We start from the raw sequence: 23,279 nt of genomic DNA, 5'->3' as shown, positions 1-23,279 counted from the left end.
CATGAATTTCTTTACCCAACCCCCCCCACCCCACCCCCCCGTTTTTTTTTTGACAGTGAAGCAGCACGTCCCCGTGGGCTTTCCGCCATCCCGGATAAAGAGAGTGCACAGTGGAGGAGTGGATGTTTGTTTATTCCTGGTTGGGCCCAAACCTTTAATTACAACACGAAAACCGAACGAACTTACAGCCAGCAAAATTAATCAAAAGGAGAGGGGGTCATGTAAGCTTGGCACTTCATAATTAAAGAATGCCTGGGGAGCGGGGAGGGGGGGGGCTCCTAAATTGGACCCTCTTCCAGTGAGCTGCATTATTGGTCTCTCATAGGCTTGCGAGCTTGTCCAGTTGGCCAACACAGTTCCCAAAAGAGTGCCCGCCTGGGAGACCCTGGGTTTACCGGTGGATTTACGGCACCCAGGTCGGCAAAGGCCTCGCTCCACGGCGACACCGCCACGTCAGTGAGTGAGTGAGTGAGTGAGTGAGTGAGTGAGTGAGTGAGTGAGTGAGTCAGTGTGTGAGTGACTGAGTGAGTGAGTGAGTGAGTGAGTGAGTGAGTGAGTGAGTGACTGAGTGAGTGAGTGAGTGAGTGAGTGAGTGAGTGAGACAGTCAGTGAGTGAGTGAGACAGTCAATCAGTCTGAACACGTGCCTCAGACAGAATACAGTGAGGTACAGTGAGGTATGTCAATCTCTGTTCCCTCCCCCCAGTTCCTAGCAACTGTCTCCCAGCGGCTAATTTCAGATGCAGTAACTGCCTTCTGCGTTCCATTACATCCACTGCCTTCTGCGTTCCATTACATCCACTGCCTTCTGTGTTCCATTACATCCACTGCCCTCTGCGTTCCATTACATCCACTGCCTTCTGCGTTCCATTACATCCACTGCCTTCTGCGTTCCACTACATCCACTGCCTTCTGCGTTCCACTACATCCACTGCCTTCTGCGTTCCACTACATCCACTGCCTTCTGCGTTCCACTACATCCACTGCCTTCTGCGTTCCATTACATCCACTGCCTTCTGCGTTCCACCACATCCACTGCCTTCTGCGTTCCATTACATCCACTGCCTTCTGCGTTCCATTACATCCACTGCCTTCTGCGTTCCACTACATCCACTGCCTTCTGCGTTCCACTACATCCACTGCCTTCTGCGTTCCATTACATCCACTGCCTTCTGCGTTCCATTACATCCACTGCCTTCTGCGTTCCACTACATCCACTGCCTTCTGCGTTCCATTACATCCACTGCTCGGAATTAGTTGTTATCGTCTCTGCTTGCTTATTATTTATTGAGATCAATCTCGAAAATGTGGGCGTGTGCTCCTCGCTTGTGCTGGAGTTGTTTATAATGAGCCATCCCATCTTCCAGAGATGATTACTGAGAGGACATTTAAAGGTCACAGCACGCGACACTGAAGACTGAAATTTAAAACTGGTTCCAAGCCAGTCTGACACGGCACTGATGCAAAACCCACAGTGCCACTGCTGTCGTGTTGGAGGAATGTTTTCAGACATGTAGGCTTTAAACTGGTTTTAATTTATTCTCAAATTAAAATGGGAAGAGAAAATAAATTTTCACAATGTGTTCTCATTTTCACAACAGCTAAATATTGACCATTATTAAAAATAATTAACAAATATCTACAGAATGTTGAAGCAGAACAATCCTATTGAATAAGAATATTCCGCACGACGGGTGTAGGGAGTAGAACATGCGCAGTGGTCCATGGGTAAGCAGCTTAGAGTACGCTCCCGGAGATTGTGGGTTTTGAAGAACGTCGCTGGCCGATTTAGGGATTCCGAGCACAAAGGAGCTTTCCTGTTCCCGTAGCGACTAACGCGCCTTGTCATAAATGCACCAGCGCACAGTTCCGATATGTATTTTCAGCCTCTGATAGCACCTTGAAATATCAATTTCCTGAACCTCCAATATAGGCTTGACGCCCCTGCACGGGAGAGTAAATTAAAATCCGTCATGCCCAGTGTAGTGTAACTGGCACAGCTAGTTTTCTGACACCAGCAGACTCTGATATTATAAAGGTTACTAGATAAGTAAAGCTGATGTAATGCGAAGGGTTAACGTTGGTCACGGACCGAAGAGTTTGCTTTCTCCACATAGCACTGTGTTTGCACTTTTGGAACAAAGAGACATTTATGTTTTTATTTTTTTGTTTTTTTTTCAGGTAATGGTGTCCCTGGGAAAGAATGTGCATTCTCTTCCCCAAACTCAATATGCTCACCAGCACTCTCCCCTCTGCTCAATATTCCTGGGACAGGCGGAGTCAAGGACGGGTATGAATCACCCGCATCACTATTAAGAGTCGTACCTCTCTGTGCTGCCCCCCCCCTCCCTCCTCCCCCTCTTCCTCCTCCCCCTCCTCCTCTAACACTCTCTTGCTCAGACAGTCCCTCGCCATCTCTGACCTCTGAGAATCTGAGAAAGATGAGTTTTGAAGCGAAGTGGTATACATTTCCAGTGACACTAAGTCCTTTCCTCAACCTTAGTGGATGGCAAGGCTGTTACAGTTAGAAGGGGGATTTTGGGCGGGAGTTTGCTGTCCTTTTGTGAGCAGTACTGAGGTGAGAGAAGGGGCTGTAGTGCGGCGTGGGGGTTTCAACGCTGACTTAAGGGCCCCCCAGGGCAGGGGGTTTTAATTTCCCAGCAGGCTGTTGGTTTTAATTTCTTCGCACGCGCTCGATATGCCGCCGTATAATTCAAACCCGTGCGAACATGCACCGACCTGATGAGGCTTGTTCATCCGGCCGACCGATAAACATTAGCCTGACACGCCGAGAGTCACCTTAATGGAAAGACATCCTCCGGCAAATCCCATGCGCTTTAAAATGACTGCAGGAGCCGTTTGGGCACGTGCAATCAGGACCAGGCACAACCGGCACGGCTGTTCCCTCAGCTGTGTGCCCTGTGCTCACCGGGCCCTGGTCTCGGGTTCGAGTGCCCGAGGGAGGGCCTGCCAAAAAGAGTCAGCTGTGATGTACGGCTCTAATATTCCAGATATAGCGGGAGTCGGAGATAAAACACCAATAAACTGCAATTAGGCTTGGGGGAAGTTGGCGGGGTTTAGTGTCTATTTATTAAACGGGAGGAAGAGGCGCAGCGGTGGGGGACCCCGAGCCCAACACCGCACCAGGACGGCGGGGTGCTTAGGGACACTGTGTTGCCTGAGGCTGCTGCACTGTGAGGAGGGGAAGGAGCGCAGCAGACCGTTTCTCTCCCGCGAGTGTGAAGGCAGAACAGATGGCGAAGGCCCGTCTGTGGAGGCACTGGCCCTGGAGACAGGGGAAGGCCCCGATGTTATTTCCGCTAAACTACACGGGACAGGATTCGCTGGGCCGACCGCACCCGGGTCCCAGACCTGCCTCCCCCGGGTGGTTCACACAGGAGGTCCCCGGGTCAGAGCCCTGCACGCCCGAAGGAAAGACGAAGGTTTTGTGGCGTTTCTTTGCCTTTTCCGTTTCCGTTTCGTCACGACGCTCCCCTGACAAACCGAACGGGGGGGGGGGGCGTTTTTCAGAAAAACTCTCCGCAATCCTTCTGCGGCTACAGCTGCCACGGGAACCGGGGGGGGGGGTGGGGGAAAGATGATCAATTTCCCCTGCCACCGTCGCCATGGAAACCCCCGCTGGGCTGTGGCACATTCGCCGCGCGGCGCTCAGCCTTCCGGCGGGTTCCCCGAGCCGCGGCGCGTAGCCTATCCAACCCCACGCACCGCCGCCTCTGCGTCAACAAACCGCCAAGCGCCAAAGCGCCAACTCCTAACCCCCCCACGGGCCCTCAATCCAGCGCGTCTGCACCGGCGCTGTGACACGCAGCCTCCTATTGGACGAGCTTCCACTGAACTAATAAAGCGAAGTCACGTAAAGTCACAGAAATAATGAGCTGTTCTCATTAGAGGGGGGATGAGAATAACAATTCTAGCCTGATCCCCCAGAATGCACTGATCTCTGATTATGCTTCACACACACACACACACAAAAAAAACTGCAAAGCGCAAATACAAGCAACTGTCAGGTGATTCCGCAAGGTGAGTAAACACACAGGCGCGTGCTCAAGCGCAGATTTTAAGTGCATCAAAACTTTGTCATCGGTTCAGAACGCCTGTCACAACAGAACCGGGCCCAGAAGGCGCCTGACCCTGCGATTGGCTTAATTACACAGCAATCAGACGGGCTTAACGTGCAGTCAGCACTGCTTTCAAATGGAAGCACGGCGGGGAGGGGGGGGGGGGAGAGAACCCTTTCTTCTTGTGTTTCCATGGCACCCACGGCTTCCTAACAAGCCATTTACACGTCACCTTGCTGTATGTGTAGACACCCCCCCAACCCCCTACCCGCACACCCCACACTCCACACCTATCTATATTTCAACAAGCCCGACCTGTTGTTTATAATTTTACTTGACAATCTCCTGTTGAATATTTAATCCCCCCCCCCCCCCCCTTGGCTTAAAATAGGTGTGAGTGGCGGTAACTGGAACGCCCCCAGTCTGTTGCAGGTGAGAGAGTGCGAGGGGAAAACACTTAGCTTCAGCCCGCTATCAACCTCCAGCTCTCCGTATCAGTCCACGCCCCCCCCACCCGCCCCACCCCGCCCACCCCGCCTGGCTCTTCCCCACTATCAGCACTCACAAGGGCGCCCCCCCCGCAGGGCTGTCACATGAGACTAATTGAATTCCGGGGGGGGGAGAGGGGGCGTAGAGGTGGTGTCGGAGAGAGGAAGGAGCGGGAGAGCCTGGCCCGTTTCCGGCTCAGACCCGATGACCCAGCTCAGAAGGGGCTCTGACGTCAGAACCTCCACCGCGCCCCGGCCGTGGGATGCGCACACGCAACGCGCCGGTGCTTCACATTCAAAAAGTGACAGTTGATGGCTTCCGGCGAGCTCCTCCCCTTCTTTTGACTCTCACACTGGGGACTGGCTCTCTCCTCTGTCAGCAGAAACCTGGGACTTTTCATTCCCCAAACTCAAAGAGGGGGTCATAGTTTCATTCACGAACCCCAAAGAGGGTGTGCTACCACACAGCACTGACCAATAAGTCGGTTCAGTGGATCTACGACAATGAAGAGGTCCAACTTTTGCGTTCGACGCCGCGGAACTGTTAACAGAAGCGTTTGTCCAAAAACAGTGGCGAGGGGTAGAGCTGAAGAGAGAGGAGCGCACTCACGCTGCACATCTATTTTAAAGCCCTACCCCCCCCCCTTCCCCTCGAGGTCTCCGGGGGACGGGCTGGAGGTGGGACAGAGAGGTGCAATAAACCCAGAGTCCCGTCGCAGTATTTCAGCCTGGCTGCTGTGTGGGAGAGACCCGCCGGACCTGTGGGACGGGCGCGGGCGCAGCCATGACGACGCCCGGAACCCCCGCGTGGGGCGGGCGCGGGCGCGGGCGGGACGGAGGTCCCCAAACGGCCGCCGTTCGGCAGCTCGATCCCATTCGACTTCCTGCCAGGGGGGGCTGTACCAACCGCAAAGCTGGAGAAGGACACGTGTTCCTCAGGACGGCTGAGTTATGGTCTGGGGGTCGGGGGGGGGGGGGGGGGTGAACGCAGACTCCAAAGCTGACATTAAGCGATGTTCTTTTTTTGGATTACAGGTAGGGCTGGAGAACGCATTACTATTTGGCAAAGTCGGGGGAGACTTGGCAGAAGGCAAGCGTCTGGGATCTTAATTGAATTCCGTGCTTCCATCCAGGACTCCAGTCCCAAAATACAAATGTGTCCATCAATGCCACCTTTCAGCTGGAGCTGATGTATTAAACACAGATCTGCAATTAGCATCAACCTTCATAAACACCACCGCGCAGAAACGTGAAGAAATATGGGCAGCTCTCGTGGGCTCAAACTTCTGGTGCCCACATTCATACGCGAGTTGATCTGATTACCCACAAGCATTTTTCAAATTGTTTACATTATGTTTGGATTTGTGAAGAGCCAGGGACTGATTCACTGCTTCAGAGTGCGTGATCACTGTTCCACGGAGTCCTCCAAACAGAATGGGTTTCATTTTAAGGATTTGTTTTTAAAAATTACATTAAAAACTCACAATATTCATGTTTCCAATCATAACCATTAGTGGGAGGGACAGAGAGAACAAGAGAAGGGAGAGACAGCAAGGAAAAGGGATGGAAGGTGAGGGAAAAAGGGGAGAGGCAGAGAGAGGGAGAAGGGGAGAGGGAAAGAGGGAGAGAAAGGGAGAAGGAAAGAAGGAGAGAAAAGGAGAGGGAGAGAGAGGGAGAGGGAAAGAGGGAGAGAAAGGGAGAGGGAGAGGGAAAGAGGGAGAGAGAGAGAGAGAGAGGTAGAGAGAGAGGGAGAGAGAGGTAGAGAGCAGCAGAGACAGAAAGAAGGTGAGAGAGAGAGAGAGAGAGGGAGGGAGAGGGGATAAAAATGAGTTTGGGAGTGAGAGCCCTCAGCTCTGTGTGTGACGGATGGGGTTCCAGCTCCCTGATCCTAACGCAGGAGGGATTTATCGCCCCCCCCCCAGCAGGCAGCACCCGTGCGAGGCCTGGGCCAAGCCTGCCCGGCGACAGCCGTCAGAAATATGGCCCCCGGCGCCGCCGGCTACACCTGTGACTGATCGCCATGCGCGCCGCGCTGGCCCGGCCAATGAGTCAAGGGCAGGGGAAGAGCCGAGCCCCGCCCCCGAGCGCCAAAATAAATAAAAAAGAGTAAAAAACGGGATCTTATCTCACCGGGATATTAATGCGCGGTACGGGTGTCGACATGGCTACAGGCGTCTAATATCCTCCCAAAGGAGACCAGCTTTTTTCCCCCAGTCTGTTCTGAACACGGTGTGGACGGCATTATAATGCGGAGGCAGAGAACAGGAGAGTAGGGGCTTTTTAAAAATCTCATGGGAACACTTCTGCACACGACCGGTGAAGTAAGCAAACATAAAAATGTGCGGAATTCTGGAGGCCCGAACACCACACAGCGGTCCAATCGGTGAAGAGCACCCAGGGTCCATGGCCAATGGGCGGCAGCCAGTGACTCCCAGTCATCTTTCACAGGAAAACAATCAGCCCAATTACTGAGCTATAACTGAAAACTTTAGCAGTTTATATGTTCATTTATTATATATATTTTTTGCAGATATTTCAAGATTTAGAGATCTGTTAAATAGAAAAGTTAATACTTAATACCCATAGTAATAGGTCCACAGCTAATTGAACAGTTATGGGATGAGTTACATTAACACATCACAGTGATGATAGAGAGTTGGCACTGAAGGCCTGCAGGAATACCCTTAACAGCTTAGTGTGGAGTCCTGAGAGAGACACCCTGCGCTGAGCTCAGTGTTCTGTGACTGTGTTCCAGACTGTGGCTAACCCAGCTCACCCCCCTAACCCTAACCCTAACCCTGCGCTGAGCTCAGTGTTCTGTGACTGTGTTCCAGACTGTGGGTAACCCAGCTCACCCCCCTAACCCTAACCCTAACCCTAACCCTGCGCTGAGCTCAGTGTTCTGACTGTGTTCCAGACTGTGGCTAACCCAGCTCACCCCCCTAACCCTAACCCTAACCCTAACCCTGCGCTGAGCTCAGTGTTCTGTGACTGTGTTCCAGACTGTGGCTAACCCAGCTCACCCCCCTAACCCTAACCCTAACCCTAACCCTGCGCTGAGCTCAGTGTTCTGACTGTGTTCCAGACTGTGGCTAACCCAGCTCACCCCCCTAACCCTAACCCTAACCCTAACCCTGCGCTGAGCTCAGTGTTCTGACTGTGTTCCAGACTGTGGCTAACCCAGCTCACCCCCCTAACCCTAACCCTAACCCTAACCCTGCGCTGAGCTCAGTGTTCTGACTGTGTTCCAGACTGTGGCTAACCCAGCTCACCCCCCTAACCCTAACCCTAACCCTAACCCTGCGCTGAGCTCAGTGTTCTGTGACTGTGTTCCAGACTGTGGCTAACCCAGCTCACCCCCCTAACCCTAACCCTAACCCTAACCCCTGCGCTGAGCTCAGTGTTCTGACTGTGTTCCAGACTGTGGCTAACCCAGCTCACCCCCCTAACCCTAACCCTAACCCTAACCCTGCGCTGAGCTCAGTGTTCTGTGACTGTGTTCCAGACTGTGGCTAACCCAGCTCACCCCCTAACCCTAACCCTAACCCTAACCCTGCGCTGAGCTCAGTGTTCTGACTGTGTTCCAGGACTGTGGCTAACCCAGCTCACCCCCCTAACCCTAACCCTAACCCTAACCCTGCGCTGAGCTCAGTGTTCTGACTGTGTTCCAGACTGTGCTAACCCAGCTCACCCCCCTAACCCTAACCCTAACCCTAACCCTGCGCTGAGCTCAGTGTTCTGACTGTGTTCCAGACTGTGGCTAACCCAGCTCACCCCCCTAACCCTAACCCTAACCCTAACCCTGCGCTGAGCTCAGTGTTCTGACTGTGTTCCAGACTGTGGCTAACCCAGCTCACCCCCCTAACCCTAACCCTAACCCTAACCCTGCGCTGAGCTCAGTGTTCTGACTGTGTTCCAGACTGTGGCTAACCCAGCTCACCCCCCTAACCCTAACCCTAACCCTAACCCTGCGCTGAGCTCAGTGTTCTGACTGTGTTCCAGGACTGTGGCTAACCCAGCTCACCCCCCTAACCCTAACCCTAACCCTAACCCTGCGCTGAGCTCAGTGTTCTGTGACTGTGTTCCAGACTGTGGCTAACCCAGCTCACCCCCCTAACCCTAACCCTAACCCTAACCCTGCGCTGAGCTCAGTGTTCTGACTGTGTTCCAGACTGTGGCTAACCCAGCTCACCCCCCTAACCCTAACCCTAACCCTAACCCTGCGCTGAGCTCAGTGTTCTGACTGTGTTCCAGACTGTGGCTAACCAGCTCACCCCCCTAACCCTAACCCTAACCCTAACCCTGCGCTGAGCTCAGTGTTCTGACTGTGTTCCAGACTGTGGCTAACCCAGCTCACCCCCCTAACCCTAACCCTAACCCTAACCCTGCGCTGAGCTCAGTGTTCTGACTGTGTTCCAGACTGTGGCTAACCCAGCTCACCCCCCCTAACCCTAACCCTAACCCTAACCCTGCGCTGAGCTCAGTGTTCTGACTGTGTTCCAGACTGTGGCTAACCCAGCTCACCCCCCTAACCCTAACCCTAACCCTAACCCTGCGCTGAGCTCAGTGTTCTGACTGTGTTCCAGACTGTGGCTAACCCAGCTCACCCCCCTAACCCTAACCCTAACCCTAACCCTGCGCTGAGCTCAGTGTTCTGACTGTGTTCCAGACTGTGGCTAACCCAGCTCACCCCCCTAACCCTAACCCTAACCCTAACCCTGCGCTGAGCTCAGTGTTCTGACTGTGTTCCAGACTGTGGCTAACCCAGCTCACCCCCCTAACCCTAACCCTAACCCTAACCCTGCGCTGAGCTCAGTGTTCTGTGACTGTGTTCCAGACTGTGGGCTAACCCAGCTCACCCCCCTAACCCTAACCCTAACCCTAACCCTGCGCTGAGCTCAGTGTTCTGACTGTGTTCCAGACTGTGGCTAACCCAGCTCACCCCCCTAACCCTAACCCTAACCCTAACCCTGCGCTGAGCTCAGTGTTCTGACTGTGTTCCAGACTGTGGCTAACCAGCTCACCCCCCTAACCCTAACCCTAACCCTAACCCTGCGCTGAGCTCAGTGTTTCTGACTGTGTTCCAGACTGTGGCTAACCCAGCTCACCCCCCTAACCCTAACCCTAACCCTAACCCTGCGCTGAGCTCAGTGTTCTGACTGTGTTCCAGACTGTGGCTAACCCAGCTCACCCCCCTAACCCTAACCCTAACCCTAACCCTGCGCTGAGCTCAGTGTTCTGACTGTGTTCCAGACTGTGGCTAACCCAGCTCACCCCCCTAACCCTAACCCTAACCCTAACCCTGCGCTGAGCTCAGTGTTCTGACTGTGTTCCAGACTGTGGCTAACCCAGCTCACCCCCCTAACCCTAACCCTAACCCTAACCCTGCGCTGAGCTCAGTGTTCTGACTGTGTTCCAGACTGTGGCTAACCCAGCTCACCCCCCTAACCCTAACCCTAACCCTAACCCTGCGCTGAGCTCAGTGTTCTGACTGTGTTCCAGACTGTGGCTAACCCAGCTCACCCCCCTAACCCTAACCCTAACCCTAACCCTGCGCTGAGCTCAGTGTTCTGACTGTGTTCCAGACTGTGGGTAACCCAGCTCAGCCCCACCGACCCCCCACCCCACAGTCCCCTGCTAACCCAGCTCACCCCCCACCCTGCTGACCCAGCTCACCCCCTCACCCTGCTAACCCAGCTCACCCCCCCACCCCCCACCGCTAACCCAGCTCACCCCCTCACCCCCTCACCCTGCTGACCCAGCTCACCCCCCACCCTGCTAACCCAGCTCACCCCCCCACCCCCCACCGCTAACCCAGCTCACCCCCTCACCCTGCTAACCCCCCACCCTGCTAACCCAGCTCACCCCCCACCCTGCTGACCCAGCTCACCCCCCCACCCTGCTAACCCAGCTCACCCCCCACCCTGCTAACCCAGCTCACCCCCTCACCCTGCTAACCCAGCCCCCCCCCACCCCGCTGACCCAGCTCACCTCTTTGAAGCAGGGCGACGGGTTGCGCATCTGCTCCAGCATGGCCCACTTGACGGTGGCCTGGCGGATGTTGCCGTCGTACTCGCGGGAGCTCTGCGTGCCGCTGGGCGTGCCGCGGGAGCGCTCGTACCCGGGCTCGTTAAAGTAGGGCTCCGCCACCAGGATGAGGGACTGCACCGACACCAGCACCTGGGGAAGCACAGCGCACGCATGAGCACACATACGCACACATACGTACACACACACATACACGCACAGCGCACGCGTGAGCACACACATACACACACGCACAGCGCACGCGTGAGCACACACACACACACGCACAGCGCATGCGTGAGCACACGCACACAGAGAGAGAGAGAGACAGGTACACACGCAGACGCAGACGCAGACACATACACACACATGCACACACAGCGCACACACATACACATACACACACACACACACACGCACGCACGCGTAAACACACACATACACAGAGAGACAGGTACACACACACACATACACAGAGAGAGAGACAGGTACACACGCACACACACACAGAGACAGGTACGCACCCACAAACACAGACATGTACACATATACACACAGAGAGACATGTACACACGCACACACACATACAGAGACAGGTACGCACACACACACACACACACACACAAAGAGACATGTACATACAGGCACACACACACACAGACATGTACACACAGGGGCATGCACGTGCACCCAAACAAACACAAACATACACACAGACATTTGTACACACACACACACAAACACATAAGTTAGAATACACTGTCAGATTGACTGACCTGCCATTGCTTACTCTTAAGCACCACACAATGGAGATATCATTAAACTCAGGCTAGCACTGCAAGGCTAATCAGAGAAGCTGCAACAGACCTCTGGGGCTGCATTCCTCCAGCATTTTTCAAAAGGCGCTGCTCTTTCACAAATAAAACGCACTTGTGGGAACAGTGACGGGCCAGGTTCCTTAACAATGAAACATGGGCATTACAGCACTTTAAAAAGCCTAATTTAACCCAGAGCTCATCATGGAAAGCAAATACGGCGATACGTTCTCACAGAGAAAATACTGCATGTGTTCTTTCCTCCTCCTCCTCCTCCACGAAAAAACCCTTCAATATATCTTTATTAATGACCCAATTAACAGCGCAGTGAAGGAGGCGGGGGACGCGCGGCAGGCAGCGCCAGGGCAAATTAAAATGGAGGAGGCAGCGTGCGCGCTGGCAGACAGAGCCCGGCTCAACAGCTCCGCGTTCGGGAGCGCCTTCCCCTTGAACCCCCGACCGCTCCACAGTCGCGCCACCTTTCCCCGTCCCGCACCTGCGCACGCACGCACGCGCGGCCCGGACCAGCGCCGTATCTGAAATCAGCCCTTTGATTCCCGAATCGATCCCAACCCCCCCCCGGACCCATCCCTCCCGTGCACAATTTCCATTATCGACCGGCTGCGCTAACTAGAATGATAATCGATGCGAAACGTCTCTATGAACTCTCCACAACCCGGCAGGCGCGGGGGGGGGATTAGAGAGGGCCCGTCTGAAAGGGCCGCGTTGCTGCGGGGATCGATGGACATGCAGAACGCCTGGCTGGGTAATGGATCCCCGATTCGCTGACGGACAGGGAACAACGCCGCAGACAGAGAGAGGCGCTGCGGAGGGGGGGGGGGGGGGGGGGGGGGGGGCCTCATGAGGGTTTAATTAAAAGATAATGGGGGTGCGATCGCCGGGTTAATTGGCAGTGCCAGGAGCAGGAGCGGGACGTGGGGGGGGGAAAGGGGCGAGGGGAGAGCAGCAGAAGAGCCGGCCCCCAGCACCCCTCTGCCCCCCCAGGCCCGGGGCCCCGAGCTCCTCTCTCTCTTCCCCCGGCTGTGGTGAGATTTATAGCTTTATTACCCTGATAGATATAGCGGGGCTTGTGCGTGCGGGGGGGCCTGGGGGGACCGCGGGGCCCGATTGAATCAGGCGCTCCTGCCCCCCCCCCACACGGCGGGGACGGTGCACCAGGGGCCCGGGGAGGCAGCACCAGGGGCCCGGGGACGCAGCGATCACAGATACGAGCCCCAAAGTCCCGCCTCTGTCAGCGCATTCATCCCCTCACAGCACCGAGGAGGACAGAGCTGAGCTGTCTGCTGTTTGATCTGCAGTGAGCACCGGCCAGGTTACGCACCGCCGCGGGGCTGGGGGGGGGGGGGGGGGGGGGGGGGGGGCGGGGTGAGGGGGGTGTTCTATTCCATCTGAATTTAATTCCACCCTTAATCATCTAATTCTGCTAATTAGCTGTATGATTGGACGGGCTCTCTCTCTCTCTCTCTCGCTCTCTCTCTCTCTCTCTCTCTCTCGCTCTCTCTCCCTCTCTCTCTCTCTCTCTCCAGAGAGAGGGGATCCAGGGCAATTTGTGCGGCTTATCCAGCCGCACATCAGATTTTCACAGCAGTAGATGATTCTGAAGGACAAAAAAGCCTGAGATCGTAACGCAAGAACATGGCCGCCCTCGGTCAGGAAACTAAACCCGGGACAGCTGGGCTGGATTATTCGCCAAAACAGCTCATAGTGACCTACCTGTAAAAAGCTAGAGGTTTGAGGGTTGGATTATTCATTAAAACAGCCCATAGCGACCCACCTGTAAAAAGCTAGAGGTTTTGGGGTTGGATTATTCACTAAAACAGCCCATAGTGACCTACCTGTAAAAAGCTAGAGGTTTGAGGGCTGGATTATTCACTAAAACAGCGCATAGCGACCCACCTGTAAAAAGCTAGAGGTTTGAGGGCTGGATTATTCACTAAAACAGCCCACAGTGACCCACCTGTAAAAAGCTAGAGGTTTGAGGTTTGGATTATTCACTAAAACAGCCCATAGCGACCTACCTGTAAAAAGCTAGAGGTTTTGGGGCTGGATTATTCACTAAAACAGCCCATAGCGACCCACCTGTAAAAAGCTAGAGGTTTGAGGGTTCCACTTCTCCTCCGGTCTCCCATGCCAGGTGTTGAGTATACTTAAACACACCTGGGGAAAAAAAGGTCAAAGAAGCGACTTAGCATCAAAGTAACCACCGCACCTTAGCGCATCGATAAAAAAACGACAACAAAAAACGAAGCTTTGGGCACGCTTGGCTCCCATCGCCATGGCATCCCTGATCTATAAAGCACACGGTAATTCCTGGAGCAGCTGTCTCCTTCCATTATGAGAATAGATGTGCGCTGTCAGAGCCTTACTAATGAGGAGAAGCAGATGTGGCAGGCTCAAGCACCTCAACCGCTTTCAAAGAGCCGGGAAAAAAAAAATCTCCTCTTTTTTCACCCATCTCCATACAAAAACACCACCTTTAAAGGTAGACTGTGCCAGGATAATTTGGTGCTCCGTTCAAGACAGCAATGGAGAGATAGTGAGCCGTTCCTCCGTTTCTCCCTCTCTTCCCTCTAACATTTGGATTTTGAACGGAAGGCAAGAACCATAACAGCACAATCCCGCTATAATCCTTCCCACTTTACCATCTCTCCGAGCCAGATGCTGGGTCAAATACGTATCTGTTTTGGATTCAAATACTTTTCTGTGCTCTACTGATCTTGCCTGGTGTAATTGAGCCTGCCAGTATGACCAGAATGCGGGGTTTGCACTTTTGACAGTATTTCATTGGTTCCAATACACAAGACAAGATAAGTAGAAACGTAGAAAAGTATTTGACCCAGGTCTGCTACAAACTAACAGCCTGAGAACAGCAAAACAGCAAATATACAGGTGATACTTGAGTAAAGAGCAGCCAAGCTTACTCGGCTAACTGAACCGGTATCATGACCAGTATCACCACAGTAAACGCTCTCTCGCCAGCTCACTTACTTTGCCGTCGTTGTAAAGATTTGGGTTAAAGCGCACGCTGTGCCCCCCAGTGGTCTCCAGGTTCACCAGCGGGGGCGAGTTGGGGTAGTCCTGGGGAAAGTACACGTCGAATTCGAAGCAGCCGTTGGCGTAGGGCGTGTCAGCAGGACCGGTGATGAGGACCTGGGAAGGGTAGAGAGACAGGAGAGCGAAGGTCACGTTACAGGCCAATCTCTCTGTTTAGCACTGACGTACGGGGAAAACAGCCAGCCATCTGGACAGCAATACCACTGGAGCCAATGCAGAGTACCTTCCTGTTCCTGGGGGGAGAGCATTTTACACAAACCTGTGTGTGGATACTCCTTTAATAATAACAAAAATAAGAAGAAATTAAATTTGTATTACACCTTTTCCAGAGCCTCACTTAACAAGGTTAAAAAAGTCCCTGGTACTCTGGCTCAAGAGTGGCATACGTGTACAGGAGAGATTTGATTTTCCGCATTAGCCGTTTGGTCCAGACAACCCGGGATGATCCGAAGCCCACTGTGATAAGAACAGCTACAGCGCCTCTGCTGCGCTCAGAGACCCAGGGTTCGGGTTCCAGTTGGCCGGGTCGTAGTCCCGACGGGCCAGACCTTGCAGAACCACAGGCAGGAGGGGAGTCTGCTCTCAGATCAACAAGGCACCCCAAAAACAGACCTCGAGGCGACCCCGCTAACGCGCTCGGGCAGGGATACATAAGGGGGCGGGAGCAAAGTAGCTGCCTGGACGAACAGCTCAAAACGATCATTTTTTGGAAACTTCCAGAAGGCAGTGAGATTTTCTGAGCTAAAAAATCGGGGTGCTCCCGGCAGTACTGAGAAGTCAAAAGGAGCAGCCATAGTGAGGGGGGGGCAGAAACGGGCCGACCTCAGCACAGTCAGGAGGCCGAGTGCAGAACCCGGCCTCTGGCCCGCTCCAGCCCTGCTGCACGGCCCGTCCTGGCACCGCTACAAGGCGCCGCTGCCACTCTGACAGGAGCGCGCAGGTCCAGCGTGGAAAGATTGGGGGGGGGGGGGGGGGGGGGGGGAGATCCCGAGCAGCCATTTTTCACAGTGAATGGCATAAGAGCACGAAATGGGCCCTGCGGTGGAGCTGATTACGCTCAGAGATTGTTTACTTTGGCAGAGGCACTCCACTCTCCGGGGACGACAGGAACAGCGTCCTAACGACCAATTACGAGTGGCCCGGTGTCCAGCCTGGTCTCTGCTGAGCTCTGCTCCCCGCCCCCCACCCCCCCCACCGCCGCACGCCAACGGTATTTCACCGAACGCCTAAATACGCGAGCTTTTGACATTTAGCGAATAACGCGCTGCCATTAATCAGACACGGGGTCAACGGCATTTAAATGCCAACAAGGACGACTGTGACAGCCGAAAACGTTTTTCAGAAACACGCAAAGTCTGAAAGAACCAGGCAGTCAGAAACAACCTGTTCTGGAAATGCATATGTTTTTTTTTTTTACGTCCGTATGCATTCGTATGCCCGTTGTTTGATAGGCATGACCGCTAAGATGGCGCTCTCCTCGCATACAAATGCAAGACACTCAGGTTTAATCTGCATGCATCTTGACCCCTGGATGACTACACATAAACATGTCAAAAGAAAATTGGTTTATCTGTTGCAGACTCCTCATTAAGGTCAATGCGTAGCGTGTACAACACATTCCCGGACGCGAAACCACACGAAAGTTAATTGGTTTGGCGTAGCAGTTTGTCATAGCCGCTAACGACATGGACAGACCGGTCTGGCAAACAGACAGAATTAGACGGAGACGGTTTTGAGGCGAGAGCAGCACCCTTGAGCAGAAGGTAGGTTAAAGGAGCCATTACACGCTACACCTTGAGAAGCGTAGTAACTCCATCAATCTGGCTGATGGAGTCTGGTGACCTGGGGTGGGGTGTGGGGTGGGGGGAGGGTGTTTGGGTTTGGGAGAGGACGCGGGAGGTGCCCTACCTTCATGATGTCCAGCCGCTCCTCGTCGCAGCGCACGAAGACGCTGGACGAGGACGACAGGGGCAGCGAGGTGGAGAGGGTGACGGCCTCCTGCGCCAGGCGGCGGGCGCGGGCGGCGCTGTTGGCATCGCTGGCGTTCTTCACCTGAGACATGTAGTGGTAGTTGACCTTGAACACCAGCTTGCCGTCCTCGTCCTCCGAGACCATCTCGAAGGTGTCTGTGAGAAGAGAACGGGGGGGGGGGGGGGTGTGCGCGTACGCGCGTGAGGAAAATGACGGATTGGGGCCCCGGTTTTGCGAACATGGCGTCTCTCTCTCTCTCTCTGCCTCCTTCCCATCACCCCCCTAGCCCCCCAGTATCATCCTTATGTCCCTTCCCCACCCCTTCCCAGCTTCCTTCACTTTCGCGTCGAGGCCTGAGCAAACCCATTAGCATTCCCCGTCGGCCGCGATTACTCGCCGCGTCTCCCCCCCGCTCGCGAAATCAATGGCGGCAGACCGGAGGCCCGTACTCAATCATCCCATCCCGGGACGGAGAGTGACAGACAGTGAAGCCGCCATCGTGCCCCGGGGCCGGGCGGGACCAGACCGTGGTGAGTGTGGCAAGGGGGGGGGGGGCACGCGTGTGGAGGCCAGCCAGGGGCGGCGGCCGCAGACTCACCGAACTGCAGCTTCTTCATGGCGGCCACGTACTTCTCCTCCAGGGAACGCAGGATGGAGAGGGGCTTGGGTCGGGTGGAGGCTTTCTTGGAAGACTCAGCCAGCTTCCTCTCTGTGGGGGGGGGACGGGGACGGGGGGGGGGGGGCGGACAAGAGAGAGAGCAGCAGCCTGCCGTTAGAGAACTAAACCCTGGGGAAGGCATCTGCTCTGACACACCAACAAGAAGTCGAGGCACTCTACACGCGTGGACCACTCACAGGTCATGTTTTCAGAGAAGCAAGCCAGGCGTCCATTATAAGGCAATGGAAAACAAGTGCTGTGCTTTCCAACAGCTACGCCACATGCTATACTCCTCATCTTAATATGGACGACTGCCTGCCTGCCTGTCATCTCCTTACTAATTACAGCACGCAATGAAAAACTCCATTAAAAAAAAAAAAAAAAAAATCTTTTTCATAGAGGTATTTTCAGCGCCACGCTGTGAGATGGGTGGTCATGATCCCTTTTAAATGCCTGAAATTGATATCCAAATAGCCGCCTGGCACACGCTGAATAAATCTGCTATCGTGACTTTATCTAAGCAGAGCCAATTCCACAGAGGACAGAGCGAGTCACTGGCGAGCCAGTTAATCATCATACCTGCTGCGATCCCCATTCACACCACTTTGGCCGGTCATTACCCTGACAGGCCCAGATACCGCGGCACAATTCTCCACAAGCACAATTATATCATTTTAAAAAGAAAAAAAAGGAATCGGCACAGCGGAATTCAATTCACTTCATTCAATTCAGTGGAATTGGTCTGGGGCTGTTCTTTTCACGGTTTGGGCTAGGCCCCGTAGATACAGTGAGGGCCAATCTTAATGCAACGATATTCTAGACCATTCTGTGCTGGACCAACTTTGCAGGAACAGTTTAGGGATGTTCCAGCCTGACAATGCCCCCCGGACACACAGCGAGGTCCATGCAGAAATGGCTTTGTTCGAGAACGGTGTGGAAGAAATCGACTGGCCTGCACTGAGCCCCAGACCCTCAACCCCACCCAACACCTTCCACAATTGGAAAGCCAACTTTCGAACCAGAAAAAAACGGGTGTTTTAAACCGGAGCTTGTGGGCAGAGGAACGCACACACAGCCCTGGACTTGGCTACATTCATTTACATTTGTTGCTAATGGCGCATTAGCGTCAGGCACCGACGGGCGGGAACATTCAGTTCGATATAAACGCCGTGTGCACCGGGGAGCCGACGTGATTGGCCGCTCGTTAGGCTGTCGTTTGCACTTTTAAGACAAAGTGCTAATTAAACAGTTAAACACGTCCCCTCCACTTTGGCCAGACGGGAGGGGGGGATAAGGGGCGAGGCGTCCGTCCATGACTACAACGTGGTCATTATCGCGTGGACATCCTCATGTAAAGTGACAGCGTATTGATCCACCCTTCCTATGTTTGGCCGGCCCCTCAATGTTCACTAACTCGCCCATTGATTGGCTGAGTGTGGTGAGTGACCGTGAGCCGGGGGATCTTATTAATGATGTGCAGCACGGGGTGGGGGGGGGTTTGGGTCGTCAATCATGCATCACTGACATATCAAAGAGCTAAATAAAAGCCGGCAGGAGACGGCTAAGGTGTCAGATTTTATGGCCTCCGCCTCCCAGAATCCTCTCTGCTGGCCCTCTCAGCACAGGTTCACTACAGTCGCTGCTCGCTGTTGATTTGATTACTGGCTGTTAACTTAAATTAAAAATCATATCCAAGCAATGAGATAAGCCTTTTAAATAATAACTAAGGCTGCAGTAATGCAAAAGTATAATCCCGGTCAACAAAGATTTCTAATTCATATTAACTAATAGTGTTTTGGATTAAAAATCGAGTATTGTCATGGCGATTTCAAAATAAAAACGTGCTTCAGGTTTCGGATAAACGTCCATTCCTGATGCGTTCTGATTCCCTCCCTGTTAAAGGCTAAGTAACAGCGCTGAATTTGCGCTCTTGGGGAGTTTTTAGCTCGGGTGCGGTCCCAGGTGTTGGGGATCCCGTGCTGGAGGAGAGCAGGACCTCACCTTGGTTGGCCTGCCTCAGGCTGGTGGTGGCGGCGTAGACGATCTCGGCGGTCTTCTGGATGTCCGGCACCAGCAGGGTCAGGCCCTCGGGCTCCGGGTCCGAGGACTCCGCCTTCGCCACCCCTTTGCTCTTGTCCTTCTTCGACCTGGGAGGGACCAGAACCACACGTGTGACGGTGAACCGTTTCAGAACCGGTGTGAACGCAAATCACTGACGCCTCACACTGACTGGCTGGCTGGCTGGCTACGCAAACCAACAACCGGTTCAAGCTTTATTAGATCAGACGACAGTAAAATATTTCACGCGGGCAGAAAAAAAAAAATCTGAATTCTTCGGATGTCATCGTGCGATCGCCAAGAAATTTGGCTAAAAACATCGGCTCACGCATATGGTGGGGCTTATTATATAATTGAGAGCAGAAGGCAGAGAGCAGAAGTCCAAACGCAGATCTCGGGACTCCTCCTAGTCCTAGCCCGCGGCTAACGCTAAGCGCACCGCAGGTGAACGGAGGCGCTACGCAACATGGACGCCCATCAGAAATAGGAAGCCCCTGTAGCACTGCGGAACATCCAGGTCAGCACTCTCATGAAGCACGTCATGTACGGAACACGAGCGTGGGGGGGGGGGGGGGGGGGTTTATTAATTTTTTATTTTTTTTCTTGGGTGCGCAGTGTTCCAGGCCCCTGTATGACGGGTCATCAATCTCGCAGCGTCGCTAAATCACTTTAATCTTTAATGTCGCGCCGAATTGTGCACCAGACTGGACAGGAAGGCCGGGAACGTGTACCGGTTGGGGACCAGGCGTAGCACGACTGTATCAGGAAAGGCATGACATCACCTGGTGAGCTCCACCAATCACTGAGCCTGTTGGTTACAGCAACTAGGACAGCGGCTATGGTGGCTTGGGCTTGATATTACTCCTCCTTCTACAAGGACTCTGGACGTATAGCCAGAAATCAGCCACTTCCCGCAATCACAGCTGTTATTAGAGGCTGTTACCAATCTACTCTGTGATTGGTGGAGCTCCACTCAGTATTCTGTGCCTTCACACAGCCAACCCCTGGGCTAAACCAGGTCTTCTGCCTGTGTTCCATATACGGTAGTTACTGTTCTAAATACCAAACTGCCCTTCAGCGTCCATTTTATATGCGTATAACCAATCGCCCCCAGGAAATTAGACTTTTAGGTTCTCGGTTTCCTGAAGCTGTTACAAACTACAAAAGACCCTTTCAAGTCATCATGAGGCTCTGGAGAAAAACTACAGTGAAGAATTGTAAGACCTGGGGATGAAAGAGATGCTGATACCAGGGAAGGAATCGGAGGTCATTTCAGGGTCAGGGGGGTTTTCACGACCTTATTCTGAAGTTGAACACTGGCCTGTCCCCCTCGTACCCCCACCCCCCACATCGCGGTGTCACAGAGGGAGAGGGCAGTGGGAGGCAGCCGTCCACATCCAACACGCGCAAGCACAGGCACACACACACACACACACACACACACACACACGCAATACACGCACGCACACATACACAGCACACACACACACACACACACACACGCAATACACGCACGCACACATACACAGCACATACACACTCACTCACACAGCACACACACACACTCCACAGCTCTCTCTCTCTCTCTCACACACACACACACACACACACACATACACACGTACACACGCACGCACACACACAATACACGCACGCACACATACACAGCACATACACACTCACTCACACAGCACACACACACACAGCTCTCTCTCTCTCTTACACACACACACACACACACACACACACGTACGCACGCACGCACGCACGCACGCACGCACACACACACACGCGCGCACGCACACACAGAGCTCTCTCTCTCTCTCACACACACACACACACAGGCACACACACAGCTCTCTCTCTCTCTCACACACACACATGTACGCACACACGCACGTACGCAGACACACAGCTCTCTCTCTCTCTCTCACACTCACACAGCTCTCTCTCTCTCTCACACACACACACACACACACACGCACACACACAGCTCTCTCTCTCTCACACACACACACACGCGCACGCACACACACAGGGACTGACAGGATATAAGCGGATGCAGATCACACTCGGGGACCCTGGGGCTGATCTCATTAGAGGCTCCGCGGCGCAGTCTGCCAGCCGCGACGCGCGGGGCGCGGATTCGCCGCTCACCAGGACGTTATCGGGACGGCGTGTGCCCAATCAGGGCTTCGGGGCCGGGACGCACACATCCACCCTTTTAATCCTAATTGTGCTGCCGATGTGCACTGATACCCAGCAGCACCGGCTAGGATCCAACCCCCCTGGGGGGGGGGGGACCAGCACCAGCTAGGATCCAGCCCACCGGAGGGGGGGGGGGGGGGGGGGGGGGGCGAACGGCTTGTTCTGCTGCCGCACGCTTTGATACGGGCCGAACGCACACTGGGCAATATTTACAATTCTCCTTCTTTAAAGTGATGCTTTGCCGTTTTCCAGAAGCAGTACCGCCTCTTCAGGGACGCATTGGCCTTAAACTGATGACACTACGTATATGAAAGCACACCACGGGAGTGTGATTATTTTAAAATATATTTTAAAAACCCGGCCTTGACGCTCACCCCCATTTGGGCTCAAACTCAGAAGCCCTTCCGAGCTGGCTGATGACAGGCGCGAGCGGCTCGCAGTACCCCGATTAGAAAAGAGCACGGGCTCCATTTTGTAAAAATGCACGGGAAGCGACAAAGAGAGAGTGTGTCCATTTCACACCCCGGTGGGACATGTGGGGCACGCAGGGGGGCCATTGGCAACCCCGACCCCTCGCCCGTCCAGCGAGAGGACCCAGGGGACGCGGTAAAGCCGTTAAATCCCGGTAAGAGCACTCTGGGCGGGAATCGGGGGGGTGGGGGGGCCTGCTGACTGAGCCCGGAGATAAACGTGAAGGTTTCTTCTATGGGGCGACATAGCTCAGGAGGTAAGACCGATTGTCTGGCAGTCGGAGGGTTGCCGGTTCAAACCCCACCCTGGGCATGTCGAAGTGTCCTTGAGCAAGACACCTAACCCCTAACCGCTCTGGCGAATGAGAGGCATCAATTGTAAAGCGCTTTGGATAAAAGCGCTATATAAATGCAGTCCATTACCATTTCTGAGCTACGCTAACGAGCTAAACCCACAACTGGCTGCGGCCAGGGACCCACAGGAGGGTTCGCCTCGTATCGACGTCCGCTTTGAACGCCTCGGCGTCGGCTCGAAGGCAAGATCACGCGCGATGTGACGAGCTGGGGCGACGCAAGACGCACGCACCGCTGCAGCTGGAACTCCAGTGAAAACGCAACGCTCGAAAACTAGCCTAAGCAGACTGGTCTGAACACATTTAATTACGTTCAGTTAATCATTTTTACCAGTCGAACGCCCAGCCAAAGCTACACAGACGCTCGGTAGATCTCCAGACTTACGCTCTCTCAGTAACAAAGTAAGCAACTTTGAATATTTTCTTGCACAAATAAAATGAGTCACATTTTTTTTCCCCCTGATGACTTCGCTCGAGCTGACATCTGTGCTCATTTCCCGCCTCCCTGACTGTGGAAACTTGGTAGCGGTCCGTGCTCTGCGGGCGTCGGCGTCAGAGCAGACACACACACACACACACAGGGCCAGACAGATATCCGTTACTGATACAGGCCCAGGATTTCCACACCGCGCGTTCCCCGGTTCCAGCCTCTGCTGACGTCCAGGAAAGGCACTTCGTCTAAGCTTCGCCTTTCAGGGAGGAAAGTTACCTTCACGCTGGACACCAAAAAAATGACAAACTGGAGAGTGACTGAGCGGCACTACGTCGCGTTTCAACTCAATGACCCGTTTCACCCTTCTCTCTGTTTCTCCAGGATTTTATCAGAATCAGGTTTCATGATGGGTGGAGCCATGATGAGCAGTTCGGTTTGCGAGAACCAATCCAACGGTTTGGTTCTCCACTGCATAAACCCAACAGTGATGCTTACAGTGAGCGTCTCCCTCCCCGCCCCCCCCCACGGGGCAGACCCCCCCGCCCCGCCCCGCCCCACGCTCACCTGAGGCGGTTGGTGTAGGTGTCCACGCAGGTCTTCATCTTGGCCAGCAGCATGCCCACGGAGGTCTGGCACTCGGAGCGC

General features: G+C 54.1%; 1 protein-coding gene across 1 annotated transcript in view; it reads right to left on the bottom strand.

Annotated features, from left to right (window-relative positions):
• Nucleotides 1-23,279, bottom strand: part of birc6 (baculoviral IAP repeat containing 6) — a 129,509-nt gene that overhangs the window by 3,502 nt on the left and 102,728 nt on the right. The window contains exons 60-66 of the mRNA XM_035400913.1: nt 23,199-23,279; nt 19,114-19,259; nt 17,053-17,163; nt 16,392-16,609; nt 14,418-14,579; nt 13,509-13,586; nt 10,558-10,746 (exon numbers count right to left, since the gene is read on the bottom strand). The exon at nt 23,199-23,279 is cut by the window's right edge and continues 136 nt beyond it. Of these exons, the coding sequence (XP_035256804.1) occupies nt 10,558-10,746; nt 13,509-13,586; nt 14,418-14,579; nt 16,392-16,609; nt 17,053-17,163; nt 19,114-19,259; nt 23,199-23,279 (985 nt within the window). The remainder of the gene's footprint in view (nt 1-10,557; nt 10,747-13,508; nt 13,587-14,417; nt 14,580-16,391; nt 16,610-17,052; nt 17,164-19,113; nt 19,260-23,198) is intronic.

This window comes from Anguilla anguilla, chromosome 18 (assembly GCF_013347855.1).
Source record: "Anguilla anguilla isolate fAngAng1 chromosome 18, fAngAng1.pri, whole genome shotgun sequence".
In the NCBI taxonomy this organism is placed as follows: domain Eukaryota; kingdom Metazoa; phylum Chordata; class Actinopteri; order Anguilliformes; family Anguillidae; genus Anguilla; species Anguilla anguilla.
The sequence above is the reverse complement of the archived record's forward strand: the minus strand, read 5'-3'. Positions and strand labels throughout refer to the sequence as shown.